Consider the following 20,629-nt stretch of genomic DNA (forward strand, 5'->3'; position numbering starts at 1 on the left):
CATCTTCTTCATCCTGTTGCATCCTTTGCCCATCCCTGTTTTTCCACTCTGCCCCAAATGCTGACCAGGAACTCCTCTAAGCACATTGCAAAACGCTTATCTACCCCACCAAATGATCCAAAGTAATTGTGGCACCATTAACTCCTGGCCCGCTCAGACAGAGACCTGGCAGCCCAGAGGCCTCAGCCAGTAAACATGGAGCACCCACCACTGTGACCACAGAATTGGGTTGTTCCTGGAACAAGAACAATCTCGGAAATAATAATCGCTCTCTTTGAACTGAAATGAGGTCTTTGTAGGGGCATAACCACAGCTGGCAGTGCCCTGATCCACTGAAGAACTGCCTGTAGGCCTGGACCCAGCACCAATCGGTGTTGAGCCACTTCATGGACCCAAATTCTCCACATGTGCCTCCTGAACAGCAAAGTCCCCTTCCTGAGGGGGGCAAATGAGGAATGTGGCTGTCTAAATACAGACACACAACTGACAGGCTTTTCCTTGCTTAGCAGAATTGTTGCGGAAACAAATGCTGCTGCAAAATCTCACAGTTGGATGTAACCCTGTGCAGTGTGCTCAAGTAAATTACAAACAAAGGGGGGAAAAATGTGAGTTTGTGGTAACAAACGGTCTAAAGATTTACCAGCCGGTGGGAAACTGAAAGAGCTGAATGGAGCTCTGTGAAACCTGCTTGGGAGGGTGGTGAGAGAGCTGAGGAGAGGAACTCTCTGCTCTGCTCCACAGGATTCAGGCTTTGAGATAAATGGCCCACCGAGGGAGGCAGGAGGCTCACTCCTCCAGAAGTCCTAACATGAGAGATAAAACTAACCAGACTTCTCCCAGGAAGGCATCAGCAGCCACGAAAGATTTTGGGGGAAGAGCAAAGGAGGAAAACTATGCCCCACAATGCCACAAAAAGGGCACCAGAGCTGCACAGGGAGTGATGCATCAGTACAAAAGATAACAAGGAGAAACAACAGGCTTTGGAGAGGAGACAAAACAAAGTCAGCCCCAGCTTTACAATTGAGAGGGAACAAATCTGTTTCCACCAGGTCAATGCAAGGTGGGAAAACATACACTGACTCCCAAATTTAGCCTTAAGGCTAAAGTTTGGGGAGAAAGAGCTCGCCATCCATCTTTTACAGACTCCAGAGATGAGGAACAGGGGTTTGGCTCCGTCACAGTTGCCCTCCACGCCTTCGGCTCCCTCCCGCCGGCAGCGGGCCAGGAGGGCGATGCTGCCCCCGGGCCTGGCGCGGGATGCCCGCCGGCTCCTCACCTCAGGCGGCGGGAGGAGGCCGGGGCGAGCTGCACATTTTTCCCCGACACCTCCCGGCGCCGCTTCCTCTTTCCCAGCCTCCGTGAGGGCTGTGCCAAACATGTCAGCCCGTCCTTCCTGTTATTAAAAAGAAAAGCCGCGGAGAGAGCTGACAAAGGCCGGGCCCGGGGCAACCCAGAGCCGCGGGGAGGGCGGCCTTACCCCAACAACCCTCCCGCCGCCGCCGATGGAGCCCCAGGGAGCGGCCCGCCGCGGGGCCGGGCCCCCTCACTGGGCACCGAGGAGACGCGGCCGGTCGGCGCCCCCCGGGGCGGGGAGCCACTGGGAGTGCGCCCCCTCCCCACCCCGGCCGTGCCCCCCCGCCCCGCTCCCCACCAGGCCTCACCGATCTCTGGAGCTCGCCCAACCAGCAGCTCGCCCGCTCCTTGCCGCTGGGATCGGGGTCGTGGTAGAGCGCCTGCACGGCCTGGTAAACCACCTGCAAGCTGGGCTTGCCCCCGCCGCCCTCCATAGCTGCTCTGCCGCCGCCCCTCAGCGCCACCCGCCGCTGCCACCCGCCGCCATCTCCTCGCCCTGCGCGCTCCGGTACCGGGACAGGGCGGTGCAACGGCCCAGCGGGCTCCCCTCGGAAACACACGCCCGCTCCCTTCCGTTCCGCTCCCTTTCTGTTCCTCCTCGCACCGCTCCGCACCGCTCCGTGCTGTTCCGTTCCGCCCCGGCCCCGCTCAACTCTGCCGCCCCCCGCCTCTCCCCCCGGCACCGAGCGGCTCCGCCGGCCCCGCCCGCAGCAGGCCCGCTGCCGGGCTTCCGGGGGTGCGTCGGGCAAAGCGGCCCGGGTGCGCCCGGCCCCACGCGGAAGGGACGCGCCCGGCGCGGCGGGAAGGAGCCCACGGCCCGCCCCCCGCCTCCCCCCCCCCCCGCCATCGGCCCGGCCCGGGGGCGGCCATCGGCCTCCCAGCTGCTCCACTCAGCTCGGCCGGGGGGGTCCTGCCGCAGCCCCGGGCCCGTAACCCCCCCGCCTGCTCCTGGTGCCCTGGGCCTGTAGGAACAGGTCACCCTTGTCTCCATAACCTGGTCTGGGGGAGCCCCGCTGCCCCCCCCAGCCCCATCAGCCTGGCCCACTGGGGTCCCACTGCCCCCCAGTACCTTTACTCCATCCTGGCGGGGTCCCACCTCCCACCACCACCCCAGTCCCATCAGCCCGACCCACCGGAGTTCCGTTGCCCTCCAGTCCCATTACTCCATCCCACTAGGGTCCCATCACCTACCAGTCCCCTTTTCCCAGCTCAGTGTGCCCCATTACTCCCACTGCTCCCAAAAGCCCAGCCCAGGGTGATCCCAGTCCCCCTTCCTACCTCCATTCCCAGCCCCTTGTTGCCCCCGTCTCCCTGTGGGGTAAGTCACCACCCTCCTGCACTGACCTCTCGCAGAGTCCCACCAGCTCCCCAGCCCCACAGGGCTGCCCCAGTCCCCGCTTCTTGTGGCCTCAGCCCCACAGAGGCTTCTCTTGGTTTTTTTAGGAAAGGGGCTGACCCACCAGACCTGCCCCTCTGGAGCCCTTCTCCCACCAAAAACTGGGGACAGATAATGAGACAGGGCAGGGGGGGGCAGAGGGCTGACCCCAGGGAAGAAGATGGGAGTGTGGCAGGATGCTCCGGCAGTGCCAAGAGCTGGAAGGGTCAGCGTGATCTCTCCCACCCATGAACAGAGCTCTGTCACCTCCCATGGTCAAAGAGATGAGAACTTCCATCAGACAGGGTCACTTTTGGGGTAATCCAGACCTTTTTTTGACCCCTCTCTGAATACCCAGAGTTGGGAGGATCAGCAAACCTGTGGATCAGCGGGAAAAGAGCTGCCACAACAGCACAGGACTGGGGGCTTCTCTCTGCCCCACTCCTGGAATCCCCATCATGGTCGCGCCATGGCCAGGATGCAACCCCCAAGTGCCGTGGGAAGGGGTTTGGCTCTGGTTTATCCCCGTGCCCACAGGGATGAAGCTTTGGCTCAAGCGATGGGGGGCAAGCAGAAACCCGAAATTAGGGGTGATGCTTTTTTCCTGCCTCCCTCGTGTGTTCCCCCCGGCACACGCCTCCACAGGGGGACTGGGGCTGGGTATTTCTGCATGAGACAGCCCAGCCAGCCGCTGGCACGGTGCCAAAATCGCCAGCCCTGCTGATTTTGCTGTCCAGGACAGAGCAGCCTGCACACAGGGTTTAACCCTCCGGCTCATCTTCTGCCGCTGTTGGCATTTCTGGCTGGATGCATTGATGGGAAAGGGTCAAATCCAGACCCCAATATCCAACTGGGGACCCGCCGTGAGCCAGATCCCGCTTTCCCAGGACTGAGCTGTCTGCAGTCCCACACTCCAGCTCCAAACATGGATGTGGGGCTGATCCAGACCCAGATTTAGTACAAATACCAACTCTGTTAGGAAACCAGAGCCCCTCTGTTAAAAACCAAGTGATCTGGCACAAAAAGACCCCAACAGAGAGGAGTGAGCCCCAAAACAGAGCCATTTATGGGGTCTCCTGGAGGAACAGGGTTTGGGACAGGCCAGTCAAACCAGTTACTCACACCCAGAAACTACGGGACACCCACCAATTATTATATAATATAAATATATTAAGCATGAGTATATTAAAATCCCAGACCATAAGTTCATTGAGCACTTGGGTGGCAAATCCTCAGATGCAAAACCCCAGGGTCTCCATGGATAAAACACCAACCGAGGGGTCTACCACCTTTCTGTCGCAGGCTGTGCCCAAAAGTGACTTGTGCAAGACAGTGTCGTGTTGGCCCTGAAGCCACACTGTCCATAATTCCTCTTATTCAGGATGAAGAATGATGGGCTATTATCCAGTAAACTCATTCCCCTGTCCATAAGCCAATCAAATCCCACCAGAACTGGTGGGGTGAAAATATATCAACATCTAAATGGCATTTTAATGGGAGGGAATTCCTCCAGTAAGTTCTGGAGCAGGTGTAACCACATCCCAGCCCATCTGGAAGGGAAGAGGGTATCCATCTCTGGAGGTGAATGATGGAGACCTAACCAAATGGTTTAATTTTCAGGCGTAACATGGCTGGTGGTGTATTCCCTCCCACACCTCTCAGCAGACACCCAAGTTGAGGTCACCCTTCAATGAGAAGGAGCTCCTACAGGTCCTGGGTTCTTCAGGACTTGCAGGAGCTTGTAGGGATCCTGGCAAGGCCAAAGCCCAGGGTGCATTATGACTGTGCACCTGCAGAAGTGCAGCTTCTGAGGACAGGGATGGATGGTTACTCATGGCAAGGCACCTCGTTTATTGATACACAACATTTCACAACATCAGGCTGTGACCCAACAATACATGGAGACCATTCAGCCTATGTAGAGGACTCACAGGAGGATGCCAACACAGATTGTGGCAAACAAGCTCCTCAGTAAAGCCTCATTAGCTTCTAAATGATCTGGGTCAACCTTGGGGTGGCAAGGCTCCCCATTGTGGTGGTCTCCATGGCATAAACCTCTGCTTGCTCCTTCCCTGTTGGGTACCAGACCCATCGCTGGAGATCGACCCTTAAAATACAGACCTCATTCTCCATCCTTGAAAGATGGGGAGACTCTGCTCCTACTCCCCAGGGAATCCCACAGCCCAGCACAATCCAGAAGATGCTTATGCTCATGGCACACCGTAACTGGATCAAGGGGGACACCTGGGACACAATGGCTTGGTCTGACAACACAGGTCGAGGGCATGGATCAGGGATCCAGGTGGAAGCACCAAGCAGATCCCTTGTCCAAAGGATGTCGAAAGCATTGATGTTGATCTCCCACGCAACACACTCACCCTCCCCACCTCTGACGGCATCATGGTGGGCTGGCAACATGTGAAATATGTCATTTTCCCATATCACAGGTGGCAACGTCACCTTGACAGTGTGACCACTCCTTTAGGCAACTGGTAGACTATGACTGTTCTTCATCGTCTGATCTGGAAAGCTTTTGATGGCAACCATGGTATAACCTCAACTTCAGGTATAAATGATGATCATCTGTTGTCTGTTGGACAAACTGTCCAGGCTAATCATCTGCAATAAGACTGTTCTCCTTCCAAACACCTCTTTGAAGCTCCATGTGGAAGGTGGTCAGCCATCAGGGGAATGAACATCTCATTTCTGAGCAGCAGATAGGCAAACCAGCTGTTACTCAAGTTTTCTGCTCTGGATCCTTGGTCCAACATTATTCCTCATCCCAATTACTTGTTTGGCAATTAGCCTGGAATCAAAAACAACGTGTGGGCAATCAGGAGTACCAGATTAAGAAGGGTGTTGGGGGAAAACTCTTTTAAAAAGTTTCCTTCCCTTCTCGTAATCGTTATTGTATAACCATTAGGTCATACCTAGTAATGACAATAATGCTCATTCCCTTATCCCAAGGATGGGACAGCAATTGCATTGCCCACTTTACAAATGCAGTTTCTTGGCTGGGTAATGAAGTTGGGTTGCTTCACCACCATTAGACGCCAAATTTAGCTGGTCAGCAGAACCTGCCCCAAAGCATCCTGGTATCAACCTCATTTGGAGTAATTACTCCCCAGCACCCCAAATTATTAGCCACAACTTTTTGAAGCATTACGATGCCCCAGGGCACAACTTCAGCGTGGGTGGGGAAGAGGAGCCATGGTAATTAAACTCTGCATTGCGATCACACCCAATTTACATGGGACAAATGAACACCAGCTCCTAACAATCCTTAACGGGACATGTCATGGATCTCTAATAACTAATGTCCAATTACAAATGATGATATTTTTTATAATCTGGAACTCTGGCATGTTGACATGGGGTGTTAATAATATGAAATGCCAAAGATATGATAGTTTAATCAGTCCTAATTTTCACCAATTTACAGAGTAATGGTTGGCTGAGCACTAGTGATGATTGGGACACATGTGGCCCAGAAGACATAGCTGGCTGTACAGATCACAACCCCTTTCTGTCAATCCAGTTAAGTCCTTAATGAAAATCAGTTGCTCTTCCAACCCATGGCACTCACTTAGCCAACACCATGATGACTCCAGGCAAAGATGGTAGCCCACCATCTTCACCCGTGTGATGCTGGCTTGGCACAAGATCCCACCCCCATGGTGGGCAGGTGCCTGTACCATGGCATGTCTTGGTCCCTCTGTGTTTCAATCTAAAAATTTAACATTTGACTTCCAACACAACCATCACTTTGTACATGATAATTACGTAGACTCTCATCTAGCATGGAGATGTTTGTGTGTTAAGCAATATCACGTGTTGGTTTTTCACTAATGAACCTAAATAAATCAAACATGAAGTAAATACCATCCAGCAGCACGTCTGTACCCCTCACAAAGAGCCACCCCTGCTCAGGGTCTGCCACTGACACCAGCTGACACATGGCCATGGTCTTGGCCACCAGACCTGGGAGCATGGGCATGACATGGTTTAGTGGTCATTAGGTCTCCTTCAGGCTGTTGGGGTGGGGGATTTGGGGTTTTATCTTGTATCAGATTGCTGTTACAGTGATGGGGGCGGTACCCTTGTGTCTTAATTGATAAACCTTCTGAGGAGTCACAATAACAAGACAACACCAGGTCTGCAGATGACACCAGGTTGGGTGGGAGTGTTGATCTGTTGGGGAGCAGGAGGTTCTGCAGAGGGATCAGGCTGGACTGATGCACTGAGGCCACTTGTAGGAGGTTCAACATGGCTCAGTGCTGGGTCCTGCCCATGGGTCACAACAACCACAGGCAGCGTTGCAGGCTGGGGGAAGGGGGCTGGGAACTGCCTGGGGGGAAAAGGACTTGGGGGTGCTGGTCAACAGCCAGCTGAACATGAGCCAGCAGCGTGCCCAGGTGGCCAAGGCAGCCAACAGCATCCTGGCTTGTATCTGTAACAGTGCGGCCAGCAGGACCAGGGCAGTGATGGTCCCCCTGCACTGGGCACTGGTGGGGCCGCACCTCGGATCCCGTGTGCGGTGTTGGGCCCCTCACTGCAGGACAGACACTGAGGGGCTGGAGCGTGTCCAGAGCCGGGCTGGGGCAGGGGCTGGGGCAGGGGCTGGGGGGGGGCGGCGGGGGGAGCTGGGGGGGTTCAGCCTGGAGAGGGGGGGCTCAGGGGGGACCTTCTCGCTCCCTACAGCTGCCTGGGAGGAGGTTGCAGTGAGGTGGGGGTCGGTCTCTTCTCCCAAGTAAAAAGTGACAAGATGAGAGGAAACGGCCTCAAGTTGCACCAGGGGCGGTTTAGATGGGGTGTCAGGGAAAATGCCTTCTCCAAAAGGGTTGTCAAGCATTGGAACAGGCTGCCCAGGGAAGTGGTGCAGTCACCGTCCCTGGAGGGATTTAACAGTTGTGTAGATGTGTCGCTTAGGACATGGTTTAGTGATGGGCTTGGCAGTGCTGGATTAATGGTTGGACTTGATGATCTTAAAGGTCTTTTCCAAGCAAAACCATTCTGTGATTCTATGATAACAGCATTGGATCTGATGTGGATAGGTCTCCACCTCAAGCAGCAGGAGGCCAGAGACATGCCCAGAGTTAGTGTGGCCTCACTCTGGTGACCCACAGGTGATACAAGAACTGTTCACTTTAAAGAAATATCTACAATGAAAAACAAAAGGTCAAAAGGCTTTGAAAACCAAGAGGATATTAATCAACCCTTACAAACAGTTACCAAGACATAGACTTGGGAAAATGAATAGACATTGTTAGGATGTCAAGCTAAGAAGTAACAAGGTGAGCTCAAGGAGAACTAAATGGTTAATGAGACCAAAGAGGAAATTACTTGAACTATGTGTGAACTGTCTTAATTAGCACACACCCTCCAGCAAGGAAAGCCCTCTGCCAACAAAGCCCCCTGCCCACCGAACCTGGCGGTGAAATAAAAGGATGCTGTGTCTTTAAATGGAGCCGAGGCTGGTAAGAACCCGTAAGAATTAAGTGTGACTGATCCTGATTGCAAACAACGGCCCAAGGTGTACGTTTGAGCATGTGCCAGGAGGGGAGCTGGCTGCGGGTGTTCACCACCCAGTGCCCACCGCCCGGGGAGTGGGACCTCGGCTCTGCAGGCGCATTGGCTCTTGCATGCCTGGGGAAGAGCCCAGAGCTGGGATAACACCTGGGATAACACAACGCTTCGGTGTGCCCCCCCTGCCCAGAGCAGGGCCACCAGAGCAGCACACCTCAGGGACTCCACTGCAATGGCAGTGACAGTGCATTTTATACCGCTGCCTTCCCTCCCAGCTGAGACAAGAGACAGTGCTGCCACTCTTTAGGAAACCCGTAAAGTTGTTAATTAATTGTTGAGGCTAGGGTATATCGTGCCTTAGGGGCAATGTACCCGCTCTGTGTCGAATGGTGAGGGGTCGTGATTCGCAGAATACTCATAGGTACGCGGCAAGGCAGGCCAGGAGGTCCCACACGTCCCATCGGATTCCACTCCTGCTGTTGTAAATATGCCAAGAAACGGCTCGGGAGAAGGGCCTCTTGGTGGTTAGCCTCGCTCTGCAGGAAGTAGAAAAAATCAGGCAGCAACAACCAATCCTTCCCGGTTTTGAAACCGGTGTTAGCCGGAACCCCTCCCCGCAGGGGGGGCACGGCGGCGGCGGGAGGCAGCCGCATGCGCCCGCAGCCCTCGGTCACACCGCCGCTGCCACGCGCCCAGGTGGAGGAAGGGACACCCAAGCTGCTGCGGGTACAGGAGCCGCCCTCTGGTCACCCAGACCAGGAGCCTCCTCCTTCCTATACAAAACTGCTATTTTAAAAATTTATTATATATATATGTGCGCCTCCGTTTGAATCCCACCCAAAGAACATACGGTTTGCTGACACAGCCTCTAGAAGAGAAGGTAAGGTATGGACATCCTGAGCAGTAGCGCTGGGTGTTGATTCAGTGGATCGGCTAGTAATGGAAGGGGAGCACTCAGGTGGAAGAACTGGCAGCATGGAGCATAATTATCAGGGAAGCAGAGAGCAAAGAACCTTTATTTACATACGTACATATTTATTTACACCAATTCATATGCTGTGCTCAAGAGATGTACCAAATGGTTCCCACTTTGGGAACAAAACCAGTGGGAAGTTAATAGCATACCAGCGTGGCAGTGACAAATGGGAAGAAATCCTAAATACCACTAAACAAAAGTCTTTTTTAGTAGGGTGGGTCGCCGCACCCCACTAATGAGGGATGAAGGGTCACCCAGCTCACCTCTTGAGCAGCCAGGTAGACTGACTGGCCCACTTAGCAAGAGTGGTTGTAGAGGGTGAGGAAGAAAAATGGGAACAACTGTTAGAATGGCTGCATGCTAGTAAAGATCTGTTTAAGGAAGCGATCAGTAGGGGGTGGTCCGTGACAAGCGAACCGCGCAACACCATCTCAGCATGCAGCTCATGCCCTGCTTGCCTGGGAGAGCGCAACCCCCTCAAGGGTCAACCCCTACCCCTGAGGGACAATAAGGGGCTGTGGGACACCTGGCGAGTAGACTGCATCGGTCCCTGCTGACTCTCGAGGGAAAACAATACGTGCTGGTAGGAACTGAGGTGATTTCAGGACTGACCCGAGCAGAGGCAGTCTGGTGACCAACAGGGGACAATGCAGTAAAAGGTTTAGTTGCCTGCCTAAAGCCAAATCAATTCAATTGGACAATGGGAGCCACTTCACTGCTGGGGTGGTCCAGGAGTGGGCACAGTATGAAGGGGTCGGTCTCTTCTCCCAGGTAACAATTGACAGGACAAGAGGAAACAGCCTTAAGTTGCACCAGAGGAGGTTTAAGCTGGATATTAGGAATTATTTCTTCACTGAAAGGGTGGCCAGGCATTGGAACAGGCTGCCCAGGGAGATGGTGGAGTCACCGTCCTTGGAGGTATTTAAAAAAAGTGTAGATACGGTGCTTAGGGACATGGTTTAGCCGTGGGCTTGGCAGTGCTGGGTTAACGTTTGGACTTGATGACCTCAAAGGTCTTTTACAACCTAAACGATTCTATGATACAGTGGGTTTTCCATACCACGTATTACCCTGAGGCAAATGGTATCGTGGAACACACTGATAAGGTCCTAAAATGATCCTGGACACCCCATGACCCCAGATGGGCACAACACTTATTTGATGCAGTAACTAAGGTTAACAGCCATTGGGGAATTAAGGGTTGCTGCCAACTCACAGCACTCTGTCCGAAACCCCCATCTATTCTCCCTGGGAAGAGAGAGAGCAAAGATCCAGCAAAACCACTTCATTATCCTGGACGGACTGTTTTGGTGGATTTACCCTCTGTGGGACAGGTACCCCTGACTCTGAGAACTCCACTTAACTTCTATGCTTGGATAGCCACCGACACCCAGGGAAAGGACCATCAAATCCATGCTCGATGGATTGTTCCGCCCTTTTAATCATTCTTGGTTCTATTTATATATATTGCAGGTTGTGAAAAAAGCATCGTGGGACCCAGGTTCACGATCGTGGTGTGGATTCTTATTTGTATTGTTTGTTTGATTTTGTTAGGAATATTTTTTTGTATTGCACCTAAGGAAATATGGATTGGAAAACCTATTTATTGTCCATCACTGTTGGGGTAATGGGATCATGGGGTGAATCCCCCAATTTGGCTTGGAAGTTGATACAAGGCTTTGTGCATATCTGGAACCAGACAGACCAGGGAATATGTGTTGCCCTCCCCGGTTCAGCAGCAGAGGGATTCAAATTTACAATGATTAGTTTAAATCTTACAAAAATACTGGAAAATGAATTAAAAGGTCTTAACCGAACGGGAGAGAACATCACATGGGGAATAATTGAATCCCCTTTTCTTGAACAAAAAGAGGGACAACCGTGGACAAATAATGGGACGTGGATCGGCTACTCAAGGGCTTTGTATCAACTCCCAAACAATTCTACTTGGGAAAACCTGTGGAATCAAACTTGTTACCGATCTCTAAACAAAAATTCTGATATGGAAACAAATAATGTCACCTCTGTTTCTGTGCCTTGTACCATAGTACCATGGTGGGATTCCCCCTCTGAAAGTGGTTATTTTGAACATGAATATAACGTGCATTGGGACACAGATTGGTGTATACAAATCCCTGATAAACCAGGGAAAATTCACCTTGTAAATCACACCAGATATGAATGGGCCTGGTCTTTGAAACGACTGTTTAACCCCAACCATCCTTTGTCTTCCACTTCTGACCTCCCTGATGGGGCCACCATTCAGTGGGAGGTTGATGTTGAAACCTGTGTGCACAACCAAGTGAAGCTTCCGAATGGGGAAACCCTGTGTTGGGGCAGTCGGCCACGTAGGAGTGTCACCCAGGACACGATTGGGGAACCCCTGTTGAGCTGTTCCCATGTATTAAACTGCTCTACAGGAGCTGGTAACCCCCTTGAAACTTGGTATATTCCAGAACTGAGAACGTTCATTCGGGATATGTGTACTTGTTGGGGTTATCCCAATTATGGTTATCGGAATCAGGATGAACGATGTAATGGCTCCTTTAAAGATCCCCAGACAGCACTCTCCTGTGGCATTCCAATCACGCATGACCCAGATCGACAGAAGGTCTGGAGCTCTGATGGCAAGCAGCAGGAGATACCTCGAGACGACCCATTTGATTGTTTCCAGGCGAGGTATTCAGCCCCACGGGGAATGGTATGGGCATGTTCCAATGGCAAGTTGTATTCACAGCTAAATATGTATGAAATGGCTGGACTGCAGTGCTCTGTTGGCTTCCCCTCCATGTGTCCCTCCAGAATATTTAATTTTACATCTCGACGAAATAGGGTGCATAGAGATCTCAGTAGCCCGGCAGATGCAAGGGAGGGAATTGCGGGAATACAAATACCTGATTATTATACCTTTGGACAAATGTTTGCATTAAAAATGGAGGCAATCTTTGCGCCAAGTGTGGCCGTTGAAAAACATCAATATGTTTTAAAGAATTTAACTTGGCAGGTAAATGTTTTGAGTAATTGGACACAATATGCTTTGGGGGAGATAAATCTACAAGTTCAACAAATGTCAAAGATGACTCTGCAAAACCGATTAGCTTTAGATATGTTATTGTTGAAAAAACATGGGGTATGTGGAATGTTAAATTTAACAGAAGGAGAATGCTGTATTACCATCCACAATGCCTCCACCTCTATAGAAGAAGCACGTGCAAAGATGAAGGAAGTCGCCAGTAAGACTGGAAAATTGTTCCAAGCAATCCAACCGGCAGACTGGTTTGGTGGACTTGGCTCGGGATCATGGATTACCTCTCTGCTGAAATCTTTCGGACTCACAGGGCGGGGAAAATGACTTGTAAATATCAGCCTTATGATATTGTGTGGATTTTTAGCGTTGGTAGTAGGGCTTATGGTGATCAGATATATGATCTCTCACCTACTATCCTCTTTTCCTTCTGTTGCCTATGTATGGATCAGAACAGTTGAAAAGGATCTCAGAGTGTTTGAGCCATGGGGCAGTGTAGGAGACCAACTGGAAGAACAAACAATCTAATGCCAAGGAAAGCTCAGAAGGGTGCGGACAACAGCAGGAGACAAAACTCGATAAGGGAACAATGAGTGGAAGTCCCCTGAGCCTGTCCGAGGGATGTCTCAAACACTCGCAAGATCAAACGAAACTTTAACAAAAGACTGATAAAAGGGAAAAGCCTGCCAAAGGTTGGCAGAAAAGAAGCAGCAGATATCTGCAGTAACAGGGGGAGAAGTAAATGCAGCAGGGGGAGATTGCAACTACTGACTCAATTCAAGACCAAAAAGACTTGCCCTCCCCACGGCCGTAAGGAGCATGCATGCTAATTTACATAGCAAGCAAGACTAATTTAAATAAGAGGTGGTCCACACTGAAGGATAAGAAAAGAGGAAGGCAAGTGCCCAAAAATAGGAGAAGAAGAAGAAAAAAACCTTCTGGACAAGCACTGCTACAGACCAGAGACCCCCCTGTTGGCTGGATCAACACTGGAACCTGGACCAGTGATCTCTCTCTCTTCTTCTCTTTCTTTTATTATTTTACCTTTTTCTAGTAAGTAACACAAGGCATAAAACCCTACACATGTGGCAAGTGATAAGCATTTTGGGTACCCAATTATTTACCAATGAGCCTAGCTATGGAATAAAAGTCTTTGTTTACCTATGGACCTCAGGTGTTGTGCATACCCTCTTCCAACCAAAAGAATCAGCAAATCTGAGTCACTTCTCCCTCCTTCTTGGTGGGACATGACAGGTGGATGTACATCTGTGGGAGGACACACAGATCTGGTGAGTAGACACATAGATCTGTTGGGAGACACACAGATCTGTTGGGGGTACACAGACCTGATGGCTGGACATGTAGATCTGATGGATGGACACGTAGAACTGATGGGAGACATGTAGATCTGTTGGGGGAACATACAGGTCTGACTGACCAATGTGTAGATCTGACAGCAGGATGCTGTATCCATGAACCTTCATCTTCATTGCTGGGGAAGAAGCCCTTCTGTCAGACCAGGGAGCATTCAACTCCACCAAGACCTCATGGCTTGCCTGAGGAGACTCTCCAGAGACCCACAGGCATCAACCGTGGGGTTTTGGGGCCTTGGGGGCTTCTTCCAGCAGCACCCAAAGCACATGCCTCTTTGGGTGGTAAGACTCGCACCATGGCTGGGTAGTGGCTCCTCGGTGACACAGGCTGGGTGCTATCGCTGTGGTGGCACCTTGGTGACCCTAAAAGCAAGAAAGGGATTTTTGGTTTCAGTTCTTCTGCCTGAAGTTCTCATCTTGTTTCAGGAAGGGCTGTGCTGATGCCAGCAGCTGCTCCCTGGGGCTTTCCAGCCTTGATGAACCCTGGCCTAGAAGATAAATAATTATAAATACAATAATAAATATAATTATAAATATAATAATAACAACTGCACGGCAGTGCTCCTTCCAATCAAAGGGGACCCGTCCCTGCAGTGGCACGGCCATGCCATGGTGATGGGACAAGGTGACAGATCTTGCCTTTGCCCACACCAGCTGTGAAAACTGCAAGGGTGATGCAAAAAAATGCACAATTTGCCAAAAATCAGCAAAAAATGGGATTTGAGGCTTGGATCTGGTTCGGGAAGGGACCCACTGCTTCCTCATGTCCTGGGCTGAGCCTGTAATTAATGCAAACAAGGTGAGCAAATTAAGCATGGAGGGGATGAAGCAGAGTGCTGTGATGGAGGAAGGATCTATCCTCATCCTCCTCCCTGGCTTCACACTGGACCCCCAAAAATAAAGGGAAACAAAGACATCCACCAACGCTTCCTGTTTTTTACACTGATCGCTGATGTTAGCAGCAGTAAGGGGAATTGCCGCGTTTTGGGCTCATGCTTCCCCACGTTGCTGAGGCTGCTGGAGACAGAGTGTCGGCGCTGCCAGTTTTGGGGTGATTTCTGTAAATTTGGGGTCAGAGACTTGGTCACACCCTTTCAAGTAAACCCCGAATCTCCCCAGCTGGGTGCGTTTCAGGGATGAGGGCTCTCCTGCATCCCAGTTGTCTCCTCGCGTCCTTCCCGAGGGCTGTCACTGAAGAAATAAATTATAAATTGCAATTATAACTATAATTACAAAATGCATCTACTCCTTGCCGGAGGGCTGGGGCTCTCAGGGGCAGGACAGCACGACTGGGGCAGTTTTGGGGAAGGTGGGACTGCGGGGTCAGCCGGGAAGGGCTGGGGACCCACCTGGCCCATCACGCGACTGATAAACGGGGTCCGCTGCCCTTTAAGCCCGGGGGCGCCGCGAACAGGTGCGGCGGCGACACCCTGCGCTCGGAGGGGAGAAAACGAGCGACAGGGTGAGCAACCAATGGGAAGGAAGGATAGGCCAGACGGCCCAATGAGCGGGCGGTAAAGGGAAGGGGCGGGACGCTGCCAGGCTCAGCTGCGCTGGCGGCTGCAAGTGGGGTCTGTCGCCCCAGTGAGCAGCTCGGCCCGGCCCGGTCATGGCGAGGCGGGCGGTGGGCGGCCCCGGGCCCTACGGGGACGATTTCACCTTCGTGAGCCCTCTGGTGAAGTACGTGCTCTTCTTCTTTAACATGCTCTTCTGGGTGAGTGCTGGCGGCGCGGGACCCTCCCCATCCCTGGGGCTCACCGGGGACCCCGGACTGTCCCCACCCCTGGACCCCCCAGGGATCCCTGCCCCCCATTCCCCGGGACCCTACCGGGACCCCCCCGGGACCCCCCAGTCCCCGGGACGCCCCCCTGTCGCTGGGGGGCGGAGGCTGGGTGCCCCCCTCCTCCGAGGGTTTTTGGGGTCCCCTTTGCTCGTGGTGTCACTCATGAGTGCCCCCCTGCCCCCGTTGCTTTCCCCACCCTTTGGGGTGACACAGCAGTTTGGGGGGGATGTGTCCCCACGGCCAAGACAGGGCCACCGGGAGCCCCCCGAGCGCAGGGGTGACATGCAGTGGGGGTGCGGGACCAGGCCCCACCAGGGGACCCACCTACCAGGTGCCATCGCCACCCAAGCAACATCCTTTGGGCCCCATCCTGGCCCCACACAGGTAGCGCTCCCCCCCCCCCGCATGGTGACAGGGGACTCAGCCACCTCTGGGGATGCCACACGGTTTTCCATGTTTTGGGGTCTTTCTGGATTTTTTTTTTAATGTTTTGGGGTTGGGGGGGGGGGGGGGGATAAGGTCTTGGGGGGTGTTCTAAGAGTTGGCATTTTTTTGCGGGATGTTTCCATGTTTGAAAACACATTTTTTGAGGAAGTTTCTTGCTTCTGAAAAACTGCATCCCTGGGTCCAGGCCCCCGGAGTGGGGGAGGGCTGTTGGGGACTGGGGTGACCTCCACGTGAGGGGGAGGACGTGCCAGGGCCGCTTGCGATGGGCTCTGTCCCCTCCATGAGATGGGTGTGTTTTGAGGGTGCTGAGGGGAAACTGAGGCAGCGGGTGCAGCTCTGGGGCCCTGTTTGTAGCCCTGACTCCAGGGGGGCTGCAGCCAGGACCCCCGGTGCAGGAGCGGGGTGGTGCCTAGGGGGGCTCACAACCCCCCTGTCATGCTCTGCAGATGATCTCGATGGCGATGGTGGCAGTGGGGGTCTACGCCCGGCTGCTGAAGCATGCAGGTGAGGTTGGGGGGCGCAGTGTGGGGGGACACAGACATGGCAAGGTTCCTCGGTGCTCCCCTGCCTGGCTGGGGGAGCCAGCACCATGGTGGGGATGTGTCCCCTCAGGGGAGCGGGATGCAGGATCCCGGGGGATCTGTAGTACTGGGGGAGTGGACAGGGGGCTGCCAGCGGCTGGGGGGCTGCCGGTGATGGCTTCCTGCGGCAGAGGCGGCGATGGCCTGCCTGGCAGTGGATCCTGCCATCCTGCTCATCGTGGTCGGAGTCCTCATCTTCCTCATTACCTTCTGTGGCTGCATTGGCTCCTTGCGGGAGAACATCTGCCTGCTGCAGACGGTGAGTCCCCAGGGATGGCGGGTGCTTCCCCGCAGGCCCTCAGCACGCAGCCCCCCGGCTATCATGCTCCTCTCGCCTGCAGTTCTCTGTCTGCCTGACCATCATCTTCCTCCTGCAACTGGCAGTTGGTGTGCTGGGCTTCATCTTCTCTGATAAGGTACTGCCAGGGTGGGGAGTGTTGGGGGGCAGGATGACCCCAAGCCTGTCTTTTTGGGTGACAACCTTGCTGATGTCCTCCCGCTGCCTGCCCTGCAGGCACGTGGGAAGGTCAGTGAGATCATCAATGGTGCCATCGTGCATTACCGGGATGACCTGGACCTGCAAAACCTCATCGACTTCGGGCAGAAGGAGGTGGGTGGGGGTGTTGGGCTCTCCCTCTGACAGATGAGGATCTGTTCCTGCTTGCGGCTCAGGCTTAAATCTGTGGGGTTCCCCAGGTTGAGGATGTTGGGTGGCTCCTCCACGAGAATTTGACGTTCACGGTGAAGCCATGCAGACAGGCAGAGGTTGGAGAGAGCTGGGTGAAAAAGGGGGGGCAGGGGGAAACACCCCTCAGTGTTTCAGTTGGAGCCTGTGTTTATATAGGGCCTAGTAAAACTGCTGGGAGCGGGTTGCTTGTCCCTAAAGACAGCAGTGATGGGGCAAGCTGGGTGTAGGTGGGCTTGGGAGAGCCATCGCTTGCTGTCCATGAGGTCTGCAGTCCTGTGCCCCGTTGTCCTGCTGTTCCTGTCCCCACTGAGCACCCCACACCCTTCCCTGCAGTTCAGCTGCTGCGGTGGTGTCTCCTACAAGGACTGGTCCCAGAACATGTACTTCAACTGCACTGCCACCAACCCTAGCCGGGAGCGCTGCTCTGTCCCTTTCTCCTGCTGCCTGCGGGACACCAGCGAGGTGAGGATGACATCCTTGTCCTCAGGGAACCCAGGTGTTGCCCGGGGACCTCCCACTCCACGTCTCATCTCCCATCCCTGGGGGCTGTGCTGAGCCTGAAGCCCCCTCCCCAGGAGAGAGGACCCACCACCAGTGGGTGGTCCCCGGGTTTGTTGATGCCATGGTGGGGTCAGGGTGAATTTCCCTGTGTGGTGGTGGCTTTTTGCAGGCTGGCAGGGAACCTGCCGCCGCTGGGTATTGTCCCTTTTGGGGTCTGGGGTTGTTGAGGGAGCTCAGTGCTGGAGGGATGTGGCTGGGGACAGCACAGGTGGGCTGGCCCAGAGGCAGGAGACACCCTGACTGGCATCAAGGTGAAGGGCAGAGCTCCCGCTTGCCCTACGGCTGCCCCCCAAGAGGCAGGGAACCCCACTCTGGCCCGTTTTGTCCCCAGCCCCTCTGTGTCCTGTCTCTCCCATCCCAGGTTGTCATCAACACCATGTGTGGGCAGGGCATGCAGGCCATGAGCTACCTGGAAGCCAGCACCTTCATCTACACCAATGGTTGTATCGACAAGCTGGTCAACTGGATCCACAGCAACCTCTTCCTGCTGGGGGGCATCGCCCTGGGGCTGGCTGTCCCCCAGGTACGTGGTGGTGGACGTGCAAGAAGGGACCATGTTGCAGCTTTGCTTTGCTCTCTGTGTTGCTTGGGAGTTGCCTTAATGATGCAATACATCTTAATTGCAGCCTTGGGGAGGCTGGGCAGGATTTGGGGTAGGGGGAGCAGTGTTAAGGTTGGGCACATCCTCGCCTGGAGCTGTGTAACCTGCTCATAGGACAGAGGGGTTGCACTGCCTGGCATTCCTCAGCCCTCCTTTCTTCCTCCTCCCTTCTTCCTCCTCCCCCTCCAGCTGGTGGGCATCCTGCTGGCTCAGATCCTCATCAACCAGATCAGAGACCAGATCAAGCTGCAGTTCTACAACCAGCAGCACCGGGCAGACCCCTGGTACTGAGCCCTGGTACCCATCCCTGCGGTGTGGTGCTGGCTTGTGGAGTCAGCACCTCAAGAATGATTTTCCAAACCCCGGATCTGTAAGAAGAGCCAAAGGGGCTTTACTGGAGCAGAGGGAGGTTGGAGCAGGCTGTGGATACCTGGATTCAAGCGCGGTGGCTGCTGTGACACTGGGGACTCTGTGCTGTCAGCAGCTGGTGCCGGGCTAGGCTGGGATGTGCTGTGCTTCTGTGCCCGGTGAACTGCTGTCCATCTATCTGTCTGTCTGTCTGTCCTTCCTGGGGGACTGAGAGCTGGTGTGCAGGCCATGTGTGAAGCAGGTTTGCACTTGGCCGTGCTTCCCGCCTCCTCCTGTGCTGGAGGTGGGAGTTTGTCTGTCTGTCTGTCTGTCTGTGCACTGAGCTGCCTTTGCCCGGGACTTGAGAACTGGGGACATTGCCCGCATCGCTAGGTGCCACAAACCCTCTCAGCTCTGTCCTGGTGCAACCTGGGGAGGACATCCAAGGGCCTCCTTGCTCGCTGGCCCAGAGCAGGAGCTGTTGCCGGTGAGTGCCTGGAAGAAGGAACAGGATGCCCTGCCCAGGGCTTACCCATGGGTGCTTTGTTAGCCAAGGGCAGGGGGCTTGTCCCTGCTCCAGGGGGCTCAAACCCCTCCACAGGGTGCTGAGCCCTGCACTGAGGAGGGGACAGGCACAGCCCTGTGTCCCCTCTTGAGGGGTCAGTGCTGGGCCGTGATGCTTCCCTTTGCTTTCACAGAGAATAAAGAGATGAGGCCAGACCTTCTGGGCTCTGTGGGGGGGCTGCTCAGTCACAGTGTGGGGGACACACAGGCCACAGGGGAACAATGCCATGGCTGTGGGGGTGGCTTGGTGGGGACAGAGTGGATGCCAGCCCCTTCCTGTGCAGTGCCTCCATCATCTCAACAGTATTATGCTGGTGGGGGTCACCTGTGGGGCTCCAAATCGGGGGGTGAATGGGGTGAGGGCAGCACAACCCACTAGTAGACAGCAGAGAACACCCCCACCCGCCGCAGCAATGCAAGCTTGGAGCAGGGCAGCAAGCACCTCTCCAACAGGGTGACTTTGGGCAGGAGGGAACCTAAATCCCCACCTATTCTGCCTGCCCCTGGGAAAAGCCTGCAAAATTTTGGGGTGCTGGTGGGAGGGGGGATGTGCTGCTGCTTCCCTCCCCATCCCACCACAGCATTGTGGGCCCCAGCGTTGCTGTTGCTTTTGGAGCTGTCAAAAACTGGGTAGAGGTATTTTTGTTGTGTTTTTTTGTTTTTTCTTCTCCTCGGGCTGGGTGGTCCCCCTGCACTGCCCCACTGCAGAGGGAGTTGGGATGTGGCCCGGTGCCTGGCCCTTTGTGTGAGGATGGGAAGCACCGAAGCAGGCCAGGGCCCAGCAGGTCTGTGCCCTTCTGTCACCTCCCTGCACTGAATTTGGCCACTCTGCGCCCCCCCCCCCCTTGGCTTTTGCCCAAGGTGGTGTGAGGCTCTTGGGGACTGAGTGGCTGCACGGGCCTGATACTGCACCAGCATTAGCCAAGGGCCAGCTCCCAGCTGCCCATGATCCCCTCTGGCATCCATCAGCTGGGTGCTCTGGGAAAATGCCCCCAAAACTGTCCCTACAATGCCCCCCCAAGTGACATTGCCTCCCCCAAGAAGAGACTTCTCACCCAGAGAAGTAACTTCTGAAAAAGCTTCCCCCACCCCCACCCCCCAGCAACTTTTCTCCCCAACAAAGCAGTTTATCTTCCCTGCAAAAGCTACCTCAGCCCCTGCTAAAATGTGGCTGGTCACCCAAAAGCAATTTCTCTCCCCCAAAAGTGATTATTTCTCCAAAGAATAATACCTTTCCACAAAAAGTGACTTCTCCTCCCCTGAAAAGTTACTTTTCCCCAAAAAATTTATCCTCCAAAGAGCTACTTCTCCCCCCAAAAGCAAGTTATCTCCAAAAAGTTGCTGCTCTCCTAAAGAATGGCTTCTCCCCTTCAAAACTTTGTCTCCAAAGTGACTTCTCCCCAAAAAGCAACTTTTCCTCCCCAAAAA

At 54.1% G+C, this 20,629-nt stretch overlaps 3 protein-coding genes across 4 annotated transcripts in view; 2 read left to right on the forward strand and 1 right to left on the reverse strand.

The window, feature by feature from the left end:
- The window catches only part of TNPO3 (transportin 3), a 44,318-nt gene extending 42,362 nt beyond the window's left edge, over positions 1-1,956 (reverse strand). Inside the window, exon 1 of the mRNA XM_037388797.1 lies at positions 1,662-1,956. Within this exon, the coding sequence (XP_037244694.1) occupies positions 1,662-1,787 (126 nt within the window). The 5' untranslated portion in view covers positions 1,788-1,956. The remainder of the gene's footprint in view (positions 1-1,661) is intronic.
- Positions 1,957-8,890: 6,934 nt separating this feature from the next.
- On the forward strand, positions 8,891-13,423 carry LOC119149147. Its single transcript, XM_037390118.1, has 2 exons — positions 8,891-9,134; positions 10,704-13,423. The coding sequence occupies exon 2, from the start codon at positions 10,816-10,818 to the stop codon at positions 12,580-12,582; it is 1,767 nt and encodes a 588-aa protein (XP_037246015.1). The 5' UTR covers positions 8,891-9,134; positions 10,704-10,815; the 3' UTR covers positions 12,583-13,423.
- Positions 13,424-15,164: 1,741 nt separating this feature from the next.
- On the forward strand, positions 15,165-19,357 carry TSPAN33 (tetraspanin 33). 2 transcript variants are annotated; one of them, XM_037389736.1, is made up of 8 exons: positions 15,165-15,342; positions 16,305-16,362; positions 16,568-16,698; positions 16,781-16,855; positions 16,954-17,049; positions 17,461-17,589; positions 18,050-18,211; positions 18,479-19,357. In XM_037389736.1, exons 1-8 carry the CDS (start codon positions 15,238-15,240, stop codon positions 18,578-18,580), a joined length of 858 nt encoding a protein of 285 aa, XP_037245633.1. In that variant the 5' UTR covers positions 15,165-15,237; the 3' UTR covers positions 18,581-19,357. The 2 variants fall into 2 exon arrangements, with proteins under 2 accessions (XP_037245633.1, XP_037245634.1); XM_037389737.1 differs by having other exon boundaries at positions 16,571-16,698.
- Positions 19,358-20,629: the final 1,272 nt, after the last annotated feature.

This window comes from Falco rusticolus, chromosome 5, assembly GCF_015220075.1.
Source record: "Falco rusticolus isolate bFalRus1 chromosome 5, bFalRus1.pri, whole genome shotgun sequence".
Classification (NCBI taxonomy): Eukaryota; Metazoa; Chordata; class Aves; order Falconiformes; family Falconidae; genus Falco; species Falco rusticolus.

Excerpts from the sequence above, each read along its gene's own strand:
- LOC119149147 (XM_037390118.1), top strand. The coding sequence starts at position 10,816 with ATGGATTGGAAAACCTATTTATTGTCCATCACTGTTGGGGTAATGGGA.
- TSPAN33 (XM_037389736.1), top strand. The coding sequence starts at position 15,238 with ATGGCGAGGCGGGCGGTGGGCGGCCCCGGGCCCTACGGGGACGATTTC. Across the intron at positions 15,343-16,304 it reads TCTTTAACATGCTCTTCTGG|ATGATCTCGATGGCGATGGT; the intron begins GTGAGTGCTGGC and ends CATGCTCTGCAG. Across the intron at positions 16,856-16,953 it reads GCTTCATCTTCTCTGATAAG|GCACGTGGGAAGGTCAGTGA; the intron begins GTACTGCCAGGG and ends CCTGCCCTGCAG.